Source organism: Eschrichtius robustus, chromosome 3, assembly GCF_028021215.1.
Source record: "Eschrichtius robustus isolate mEscRob2 chromosome 3, mEscRob2.pri, whole genome shotgun sequence".
NCBI lineage: Eukaryota > Metazoa > Chordata > Mammalia > Artiodactyla > Eschrichtiidae > Eschrichtius > Eschrichtius robustus.
This window is the reverse complement of record NC_090826.1, coordinates 44,290,854-44,302,674: the sequence shown is the minus strand read 5'-3', so window position 1 is coordinate 44,302,674 and position 11,821 is coordinate 44,290,854. Positions and strand designations below refer to the sequence as shown.

The 11,821-nt window shown below is 48.0% G+C and overlaps 1 protein-coding gene across 1 annotated transcript; it reads right to left on the bottom strand.

Moving 5' to 3' along the window:
• Positions 1-4,112: 4,112 nt before the first annotated feature.
• On the bottom strand, positions 4,113-11,049 carry GPX7 (glutathione peroxidase 7). The gene is made up of 3 exons (XM_068539888.1): positions 10,726-11,049; positions 6,183-6,444; positions 4,113-4,718 (listed from the first exon to the last, which is right to left on the bottom strand). The coding sequence occupies exons 1-3, from the start codon at positions 11,023-11,025 to the stop codon at positions 4,555-4,557; spliced, it is 726 nt and encodes a 241-aa protein (XP_068395989.1). The 5' UTR covers positions 11,026-11,049; the 3' UTR covers positions 4,113-4,554.
• Positions 11,050-11,821: the final 772 nt, after the last annotated feature.

Below are 11,821 nucleotides of genomic sequence, written 5' to 3'. Positions count from 1 at the left end.
CTTCTTTTATGTTAATGGAACTCAATTTTCATATGGGCACATGGCCATACAGAATAAAAACTTTATTTCCTAGTGAAAATAAATTATGTCTGGGTCATGCGGCTGATGACAACGTCCTCGGGATGCCAGAGCCATAAGCCCAGACCCCTGACTAATTCATGGAGCAGGGTAAAGGTCCAATTTTTACATGGTATAGAAAAAACCTACTATTTTTGAGACTGTGTTTACTTTGGGTTCTTGTTGTAGCTGCCAAATCTCTATCCCGACACAAAGTGGTAAAAGTCACAGGTAAGGGCTAGGATGTAGGGACTGAAGGAGATGTGGGGAGGAGAGGAAGCTGCAGAGTTTTTTTTTTGTTATACCCAAGGCAGTGTTTCTTTCTTGAAATGTAGCCTATTGACCACCTGCAGTGTAATCCCTCTGGGGCCCAGGAATCTATGCAAGAAGTTTGGTGATTTGTAGCGATCCAGGCCTCAGCAATTCCCTCCAGTAAACACCAGGCTGGCCCTGCTGGAGCTGGGAGGTTTCAGATCTGCCTGCCTTCCACAGGTGTCTCCATGCTGACCGGTGCTCTGGGTAGCCCCAGAGCCATCTACTTCTCCTATCTGTAGTTCAGTGTCTGCCTCTGTACCAAGGGTTTATTTCTGACCTTCAGGTTTGGGACTGAAGACAGACTCTGTGATGCTAAGTCAAGTCACTAACATTTCTTACCTGGATCCCACAAGACCTTGAATGATCTGGCCCCTGCCTACCTCTCTGACCCTTCTCCCTATCACTTCGCTCCAAGCAGCACTGGCTCCATTCTATTGAGCATCTTCCCTCATTAGGGTCTTTGCTCCAGCCACTGCTTCTGTTTACAAACCCTCCCCTCTACTTCTTTGCCCTAACTGTTATTAAAATTTCAGCTCTCAGCTTAAATGTCATTTCTCAGGGAAGCCTCCACTGAACTCCAGAATATGTCCAATGCCACTTTTATACATGCTCGTGGTTCCTTGTACTTCTTCCTGCTGCTTATCATAATTGTAATTGTATAATAATTGGTGTAATTATTTGTTTAATGTTTGGCTTTCCCACTATTCTCTGAGCACCATGACAGCTGGGAACACGGGTGTTTTGCTCACTGACGTATCCCTAGAACCTAATGCAGAACTTGACACACAGGCAATGCTCAAGAAATATTTGTTGATGAATGAAAGTCCCTTCCAACCATAATTTTCCAGAGATTCCCCTCATAGTCACGCTCTCCTCCCTCCACACTCCAGCCCAGCTCAGAGAAATAAATAAGCAATTAGAATGGGTCCACACTCTCTTTGAGGACCTGGGACCAGTTGATAGTGAATGAGAATCATCTGAGGGTGACAAGAGAGCTCAACAAAATGGTGAGTGAGCGAGTGAGTGGTGTGTGGAAGGAAAGGCTTAGGGGGTTTGTGAAGGCTGGGGATAAGGGAGAGTGGGTGTGTCAGGGAGAGGTGATGAGTTTAGTTCTGGAGACACTGAATTGAGGTGTCTCTAGTCATGCCCAGTAGGCAAGTGGGTATGAGTCCAGCATAGATACAAGGTAGAGATTTAGGTATCATCAGGGTGTAGAGAAAAAATGAGACGGTTGCGGAAGAGTATACGAAGTGAGAAAAGGGACCCGCCTAGAAGCCTAAGGAAGACCAACAGGGAAGGAGTGGGCAGAGGAGGAAGAGTCATGGACAGACACTGAGAAGGAAGGAGCACTCAGAGAGACGGGGGAAAACCAAGAGAAGGCAGGGGCAGGGAAACTAAGAAGGGAAGAGAATGTGTCAGGGAGAAGAGTCGTACAATCAGCAATGTCAGAAGTGGCTGACAGGTCAAGTAGGGTGAGGTCAGAGAGATGTCCATTGAGAATGTGGTTCTGAGGTGTTCATCACAAAAATTTCTGTGATAGCTGGATTTCACTGTGTGTGTGTGTGTGTGTGTGTGCCTGCGCACACGCGGAAACGACCATGTACAGAGACAGAGGTTGGAGGAGGGTGTGTAAGGACAGGCTGGAGGCCACCACAGGGTGGTGTGTGGTCAGCCCACAGAAAGCCTTCATTTACTCTTGCAGCTTCTGGGAAGGATCATTAAGGGAGGCTTTGAGCACAGTTCAACCCTTTCATTGTCCAGTGGGAAAGTGGAAGACAGCAGAGAGGGAACAATTTGCTCAGTCTGTGAGTCAAGGGCACAGCCAAGACTTGAATATGAGTTTCCTTCTTCTAGAAGAGTGAGTTCGGGAGAAGTAGACATGAACTTCTCATTGGCCAATAAATTATCGATCAGTGACTCTGCTCATCACTTCTTTTCTATATTTATATAAAAGTGAAATACGTATTTTTACATACAAAATTCAAACATTACAAAAATACTTAACAAAGAAAGTGAATGACTCCTGTTATCCCACTCCACGCCCTCACGGACAACCACCATTAACAGTTTGGTCTACATCCCTCCCTCCCTCCTTCCCTCCCTCTCTCTCTCACACTTAACATTGTAAATTTTTAATAAAAATATTATTCTTGTTTGTACTGGATGTTTTTTTGTGTGTGCATGTGTTCATTACAACTTGCCATTTTTTCACTTTTGGACAATTTTCTATGGTAGCATAGAAATTAATTCATTCATTTGAATAACTGTATTAGTTATTACTATTTATATATATATTTTTTATTGTTATTTCCCTTTTAAAAAAATTTATTTATTTTATTTATTTATTTTTGGCTGTGTTGGGTCTTCGTTGCTGTGCACAGGCTTTCTCTAGTTGCGGCGAGCGGGGGCTACTCTTCGTTGTGGTGCGCGGGCTTCTCATTGTGGTGGCTTCTCTTGTTGCGGAGCACAGGCTGTAGGTGCACAGGCTTCGGTAGTTGTGGCACAGCGGGCTCAGCAGTTGTGGCTCACAGGCTCTGGACTGCAGGCTTAGTAGTTGTGGCGCACGGGCTTAGTTGCTCCGTGGCATGTGGGATCTTCCCAGACCAGGGCTCGAACCTGTGTCCCCTGCATTGGCAGGCAGATTCTTAACCACTGCGCCACCAGGGAAGCCCTCTATTAGTTATTATTATCATTTGGATTTGTACCATAATTTGTTACCAAACCATACTGATGGACACAAGGATTGCATCAAATTTTCACCATTATGAACAATGTACACACATATTATTGTACACACATATTTGCACAGTTTGGGAGTCTTTCAAAAGGAGAAATGGTGGATCAAAGCGTATAAACATTTTGTTTTAAAAGATATTGATGGGGCTTCCCTGGTGGCGCAGTGGTTGAGAATCTGCCTGCTAATGCAGGGGACACGGGTTCGAGCCCTGGTCTGGGAAGATCCCACATGCCGCGGAGCAACTAGGCCCGTGAGCCACAACTACTGAGCCTGCGCGTCTGGAGCCTGTACTCTGCAACAAGAGAGGCCACGATAGTGAGAGGCCCGCGCACCGCAATGAAGAGTGGCCCCCGCTTGCCGCAACTAGAGAAAGCCCTCGCACAGAAACGAAGACCCAAGACAGCCAAAAATAAAATAAATAAATAAATAAATTTTAAAAAAAACAAAACAAAAAAACAGCACAGGGTGTTTTCTTTAAAAAAAAACAAAACGATATTGACAAGTCATCCTCTAAAAACTTGTGCCAGTTTGTTGTCCCACCAACAGCTTATGCGAATGCCCATTTCTCCACATCCTCACCAATGACAGGTATTATCATTTAACAAAATCTTTCCAACTTGAATGAGGCTGAACATCCTTTCACATCCTCATTACCCGTCTCTATTTTTCTGTGAATTATCTGTTCTTATCCTTTGCCTGTTTGCAATTGTAGTGTACTTTTGGTCAGTGAATTCTTACTGGGCAATAATGATAGGCTTGATAAAAAAAAGTCTGGGAAGACTTGGTACCAAACTGCTAACAGTGTTTACCTCCAGGGAGTGACCATATAGGAAATGAGGGGGACAGTTTCATTTTTATTTTGTAACGTCTTATTTTACAATGAATTTGTATTACTTTGGTAATTGAAAAAAATACATAGGAAAACAACAACAACAAAAAATGTTTGGCCTGGATTCTCATGGCTGGAAATTCATGTTGGGTTCAAGTTTTTATTGATCACAACTTATTTTTTGGTTCATATGCAAAAAACATTTATTGAACGCCCCCTAGTTAGCTGGCACTGCCCTAGGCACTTTCATAGGCCTTTCATCCTCATCCCCACAACAGCCCTATGAGGTAGGAATTGGCCTCATTTTACAGAGTTCATAACAGGTAGGAGATTATTGCTTGTACCTCTATTTGCCACATGTTTTCATGGGCTAGAGGTTCTTACTGGTTGGTGAGTCATTGGTCAAGAGCTGTCACTGGTCAGGGGTTCTTACAGGTTGCTCTAAGTTTCAAATAATCAAACTACTAGAATTTTCCCCAGACAGGAGTGATGGGGTAGGTGGGATAAGAGTGGAGGAAGGAGAGTCAGTAGTCTCTCCCTTATAGCACCATTTGAGTTTGCTTTGGTCACTCGTGAACAGTGAGGGGAGGGGACAGTGGGAGAGGAGGGAAAGTAGTTATAAGTCTTCTCGCTTCTTCAGGATGAGCTTCCTCACAAGCGCTGTAATCTGGGGCCTTATCTCCTCCACCGACACGGTTGGGTCCCAAGCCTCTATCACCTTTCCATCTGGGGCCACTAGGTACTTCCAGAAGTTCCAGGTGGGCTCCTTTCCAGAAGTCTCTAGAGCAAAGGAAGAAGGAGAGCAAAGTGTGCTTCCCTGTGTCCCATCTCCTGGAATTCCACTATTGGTGTCCATCTCTCCCTTGAAGTAGTGGTTCTATTAGTTAGAATGAACTGGAAAGCTTTTAAAAATCCTGATGCCCAGTCCATAACCCCATACCACTTAAGTAAGAATATCTGGGGGTGAGACTCAGGCATCAGTATTTTTCAAAAGCTTTCCAGGAGATTGCAATCTGGTGCCCAGGTTGAGAACTACTGCTTTATGATTCTGTGAAGTGCTGGGTAAGGCAATGTCAGATCTTCCTTTATTAATGACCTCAAACTACTACACAGTCTATATCCTATTTTCTGATTAAATCTCAATGGTTTCCAAATGTTAGTCCATGGACTCTCTGCATCTGAATCATGGTGGTGGTGGTGGTGGAGGAGGGGGGCTTAATATAAACAGATTCTTGGGCTCTGCTTCAGTAGGTCTCAGGCTACTGCATTTTTAAGAGCTCCCCAGGTGCTTCTAAAGCACAGCCAGGTTTGATCTATAACTATGGGAACTGAGAAGGAACTAATAAAAACACACAGGGGAAAAAAACAAATATTAGGATTGACCCACAAAGCAAAATTCAAATTGCCTCAGTAAGGGACCTTTTGTTTGCTACACTGTTGTTTGTTATTTACTCTTCCAGGTGAATGGATTGGCGGGGGGTGGGGGGTGGTAGTGAGGGATATGAAGGCAACCAGAAGCATGGAATAGGAGGTGGGAGAAGGCAAAAATGGAGCCCCCAAAGGAAGGGAAAGGCCTGAGAAAGGAAACAGGACTTAATGACAAGCTTGGCTAATGACCCCATTTTGTGGTTCTGAGGCTTCTGCAGAAGGAATCTATTTCTCAAATATTAAGATCTGTTTGGTTTTTTTATGGCTGCGCCACACAGCTTGCTCGGGATTTTAGTTTCCCAACCAGCGACTGAACCCAGGCCGGGTAGTGGAAGTGCCGAGTCCTAACTGCTGCACTGCCAGGGAATTCCCAAGATCTGGTATTTTAGCTCAGAAGGTTTCTCTCCTGTGGCCTACGCACTTTGCCTCTGACTCAGGATAGGAGATACGGGCCAGCCTTCTCCAGGCATGTGGCGTCCCCTGCCTGCAGCTAAGTCCATAAGCTCAACTAATTCATACTGACTAAAATCTGAGGGTCCAGTCTCCTTCTAGGAGCCCCTGCAGATGGAAACAGGCACCCAGAGAAGTCTGCAAGAGTGACTCTGAGGGAGAACTGCAAGGCAGCAGGGGCGGAGATATTCTTAGGCAGGAATACTGCTCAGCTCATCCTCAAAGATTAGCGCTAGAACAGACCATCAACCCACCTGTGCGGGTCTAAGGGGCCCCAGGTCACCCAGCCAGACAGTAGCTTCTGCTGCCCAGGGAGCCACAGCCTCAGCCAGCTGAGGGAAGGTGAGGGAAAGGCTCAGGACTCACGGATCAGGTACTTGAAGGCAGGGTGGGCACCAGTGCCGGTGACTGTGATCTTGCTAAACATGGGGAAAGAGACACTGTAGGTGCGGCGGGCAAAGCTCTCAATCTCCTTGTTGCTGTTGGGCTCCTGCTGGCCAAACTGGTTGCAGGGAAAGGCAAGCACGTTGAAGTGGTGAGGCCCCAGGTCCCGCTGTAGCTGTTGCAGGGCCCGGTAGTGCTGGTCTGTGAAGCCACACTCGCTAGCCACGTTCACCACCAGGGACACCTGGGTGGCAAAAGCAAAACCCAGACACATACACAAACCAGTGAAGAGGCACACACTTGTACATGGCCTGACATGCCCACGTATGTGATGCCCCCTCAACAATTAATGCTCTCTCTCATAAACATGCAGGGTCTTACAGACATGTGTGAAACACATACATAAACATTCATGAGAATAAGTACACAATACACATGAATGGGTATGCCTGTGCCCCACGACACAAAGATACATTAGCACACATCACACATGCCCACAAACACACAGAACACCATCACAGAGAGAGGCACACATACTGGTGAACTCACATCAGGAGGTGATACAGGAGAGAGAAAAGGCAGACCTGGGTTCAATTTCTGGCTCAGTCAACTAGCGCTCATCATTCTACACTGTAGTTGCCTATACATGTGTTGGTCTTCCTTCTAGAATGTGAACCCACTGAGGGCAGGAGCTATGTTCACTTCATTACTGGGCCTGACACATGGAAAAGTCTCAGAAAGTATGTGCTGAATGAATAAGTAAGTGTGCACATATATATGATCACCTGAATGGGTACATAGACAGGCATGGTTTTCTTGATAAAAGGATCCCAAGAACCTCAGGGCAATCCCTTTTTGCCCCTCTCCCTCCAGCAAACAAATACCACTTTCTTCTATCACTAGACTAACCCTTAAATTTATGATTGCCTTATATTTATTTATTGCCGTTCGGTGATAAATATAAATCTGGCTGATGGAACTTGATTATATTACTGCAGTTACAATTTTGGCACCAATGCTATGTTTTTAGCGTCTAGTTATATATTATTAAAGGATTTAAATTCTCACCCTGTGTTTAGGTAGCCAAGCCCTATCTCTCTGGCCACTTTTTATTTTATTATTATTTTTTAAATTTTATTGATTGATTGATTGATTTTTGGCTGCGTTGGGTCTTTGTTGCTGTGCGTGGGCTTTCTCTAGTTGCGGCGAGCGGGGGCTACTCTTTGCTGCAGTGCATAGGCTTCTTATTGCTGTGGCTTCTCTTGTTGCGGAGCACGGGGTCTAGGCGCGCAGGCTTCAGCAGTTGCAGCATGCAGGCTCAGTAGTTGTGGCTCACAGGCTCTAGAGCGGAGGCTCAGTATTTGTGGCACACAGGCTTAGTTGCTCTGCGGCATGTGGGATCTTCCCGGACCAGGGATCGAACCCGTGTCCCCTGCATTGGCAGGCGGATTCTTAACCACTGCGCCACCAGGGAAGTCCTGGCCACTTTTTAGAAGAGGCAGGATTATACCAGCTGGCTCCATAAAGAGGGCCACCTTCCAGGGGCAGCCTGGGGCACTGGAGATGCTCTGGCACAGACTGCTGAGGCTGGATAGGGTTTCTCAACCTCAGCACTACTGACACTTGGGGCTGGATAATCTTTGTTGTGAGGTGGCTGTCCTGTTCATTGTAGAATGTTTAGCAGCGTCCCTGGCCTCCACCCACTAGATGCCTAGTCTTAACAATCAAAAATGTCTCCAGACATTGCCGAACGTCCCCTGGGAAAAAAGATCGCCACCAGCTGAGAACCACTGAGCTAGGCGATGAGAACCACTGTGCTGTATCTCCCTCACCCATTCCTTGGGGCCACAGGCTGTTAGAACAACCTCCCCCATTTTGTCAGCATATGCCATATTGTGCCTGTGGTGGTGAGAAACCGGGACTCTTAGCTCCCTTCACTAGTCAGAGGTCTTCCTCTTTCTTCTCTACTGGATCCTTGGGCATTGAGAGCATTAAAGGTTGTTTATTTCTAACCTACATCTTGTGTGTCTGCCTATACTTTTGGAAGGAGGGAAATCCTATTTCTATTTCCGTGCCTGAATCCAAAAAGCTTATCTTTAAAGTGAACAAAACACAGACAGATACACCTAAATACACACAGTAAATTTACATATACATATACAAGCACAGATGCAGACTCAGATGAGTACACAGAAGTAAGCAAACAAATAAACCATTCACATACACACTACACTCAGGCCTATATGTACCTAACCTCACAGTGTAGGCAAGGGCATTCCTGAGTGTCACCCATTTATCTACACTCAACACTGGTCTAAATGACTGTCTTCCCAGTTAGCGTGAGGGCACACACCATACAATTTTGCTCATGGCTATGTCTCTAGGGCTGGACCCAGTGGCAGGCATGTAGTGCCTATAAAGAAGCCAGTGTTTTTTGCTTCCAATTTTTAAAAAACCCATGGTAAAATACACATAATGAGCCAGTAGCTATTTGCAGGTGAATGAATGACCATATTGCCCAAGTGGCAAACCAAGCTTGGGTTAACACACAGTTTCATTTACAGGTTCCCTGGACTGACTGACTGTTCCTGGTTTCCCTCTAAAGCTGGAAATAAGCTGGAAATTAAGACATGGGCTCTGGAACTGGACTGCCTGGGTTCAAATTCTAACTCTACCTCGTAGCAGGTGTGTGACTTCGTTTTGTTTTTTTTTTTCAGTTTCTTTCTGATTGATTTCTAGGCCTCTTGCTCCAATGCTTTTTAGGATTTACCAATGACCTAGAGGATGAAAACACTCAGAATTCTGGGACTACTTTCCAGGTAATTTTTCTCCAGGATTTCTGTTCCTCACATCCTGGCTGCCTTATTACTTCTGAAAACAGATAGCCTTTGTCTGTTTTTGTCTTAGCACCTATTACTATTAGGAATTACATTGTTCATTTCTCCATTCCTTGTTTATTGCCTCTCTCCTCTCCACCTCATATAAGCTCTGTTAAAGGGGAAACTTAGCTGTTTTGTTCACCGTTGTATCCCCAGGGCTGGCACAGTACTTAGTATACAGTAGGTGCTCAATAATAAATAATGAATTAATGAGTAGCAGAGCTTGTCAAGTGCTAAACCTGGGGCTCTCTGGTGAGCTGCACCAGAGGGAAGGGAAGGCCTGAATGGGAATGGGCCCTGCTCTTACTGGCCCTTTGCCCTGAGTCTTGGATGAGGTTCCTGCTGGGGCCCAACAAACAAACACAAGCACAGAGCACTCTACCAAGTGCTTCCACATTGTCACCTCATTTGAAACTCACAATACCTTGGGCGGGGGGGGGGGCAATCAGGACAAGGACTACTATCCCCAGTACTCCCAGGATAATTGAGAATTCCAAGGCTTAGAGAGTACTTTCTTCACTAAGGATGGATGCCCTTGCTCCTGGGAGAAGAATGCTAACAGCCGTGTGTGTGTGTGTGTGTGTGTGTGTGTGTGTTCCATCCAAATCTGGATGCTGGGTCTCCCTGTCCATTAGAAACCAACTCCCCACCCTTTCCACACCACAGCCTCAGGTCCACCTTGAGAAGTGAACTTGGAGGGCTCTTCATTACACACAGTGCAACATTTCGGTCTCTGAATGTAGCGTTCAAGGCCCCTCTCGGTCCCTCCCTACCCTCTTCAGCCTCATCTTTCACCCTCATGCTTTATACTCCTTCAAGCACAACTGCTTGAAGACCTCCCCACCCGCATCACCATTCTTGCTGTTTAGTTCTGAGTCTTGGCATTTGACAGTTGTCTTTGCCTGGAATGCTCTTCTTGGTCTTGCTAAAGCTCACTCTTGTTTCAAAGACTCACCCAGGCACACTTGCCCTCTCAAGTCCTCTCTGAGCTGAGATTCCCTCTCAGTAAGGAGGTAGCAGTTATACTGGATGACACTTAAATGTCAGCCTGAGCTGCCAGCTTAAAAGTTTGCCTAGAGTAGGCCACGGATGGATAAGCGGTTCTCCTCCAGGCTCCGTGCTTTCTAGCGCTTTGTGACCTTCCCTCTCTGGGCCTTAGTGTACTACTCTCTAAAGGATGATCTGTGTAAGGTCCCCGTGCGTCTGAAATGATAACTTCCTCTGCACCGAGCTTTCATTTCCACAATGTTCTCACTGGACTTAATATCACCAGCTCCCTCTGTTCCGGACGTGGAAACTGGGGATGGGAGAGACAAAGGCCGTAGGATGCTAGGGTTACTTTTTAGACCAGTGCGTGAGAGGCTGGGCCCCGCTGCCCAAAATCGCTGGGAGGGAAATCGGCGCCAGCAGCGAGAGTTTCGGGTTTCACCGCGCGCCGGGCCATGCCACGTAGTCGAGGGACAGACCCGGCGCAGGATCCGGGGGCGCCGCGCCCGGGGGGATGCCTGGGTGGGGGTGGGGAGCCAGAGCGGGGTGGCCGGGCGGCCAGAGCCCCTCGGAGCCACACCCGGCAGGGTCCCGGGCCGCCGGGCGCCCCCGTCAGGCCCCGGCTGGGCGGCGCCGAGGCCCGGCGGGCGGACACTCACCGAGCCGCGGTACTTCTCCAGAGACACCAACTTGCCCCGGATGTTGACCGCCTTGAAGTCGTAGAAGTCCTGCTCCCGCTGCGCGCAGGCCGCAGCCGCCAGGAGCAGCCACCCTGCCGCCAGTGCCGCCACCATGACTCGCTCCCGAGCAGGCGGCGTGGCAAGGGCAAAGGCAGGGCTGGGGTCACGGGCGCGGGGGGCGGGAGGAGGCGGCCCCGGCTCCAAGCGGCCAGCCGGGCAGGACGCGCCCCCTTCTCCGCGGGCGGTGGACCGCCGGGCTCTGGACCTCAGTCTCCCCATCTGTACTGCGGGAGCGTCGGACTCCGCGCCCCTTCCCGGACCCTAGAGCCATGGTTTCAGGATTCTGCCCACTGAGACCGGAATTCGTTTCAATGAGGCTCCCTCTTGCTCCAGGATGCAGCGACTAGGTAGGGAAAGGGAGGTGGAAAACTGCATCTGGGAGCTCAGCTAGTTTTTAATTAGTGCAGTGCCCTTAGGCTGGTCGCTGCACCTCTCTGGGCCCCAGTTTCTCCATCTGTTGCCTTCCTGACGCCCTTAGACAGTACAGAATGAGAGTAATAGAAAAATGGATGTGAAACTTTTTGTCAGCTGAATGGTGCCTACGAACTTTCGGTGAATGAATGGACGTCCCCTGAAAGGGATGAGAGAGGAGAAGAGAAGAGAGAGGGCCTATTTCAGTTTGGGTTCCTGGGAAGCAGATTCTGAGATGGAGATTGCAGTGCAGGGTGTTTATGAGGGAGTGCCCCTGGGATCCACACCTGTGGAAGGGAGGGGGAGGGAACAGGAGTGGGCAGAAGTCCAGAGGTCCACGCAGGCCCGAGGACAGTCGTGGCTGACCCCACAGGGGCTCTGGAACTAGAATGGCCCATCAGAGTTGTCCCCAGATGAGCTAAGATGACCAGACCGGGCCTCTGATATCCCTGCCTTCATCTTTTATGGGATGTGGGACCATCTGGGAAGGGCTATGACAGGAGCCAAGGGGGCCCTGTCCCTGGGGGGCTGACAGTTAAAGGCTCTTCACTGACAGCATTCCCAATAGCTGGTGTTACAAGTCTTCACTGATGGGGGATCTGGG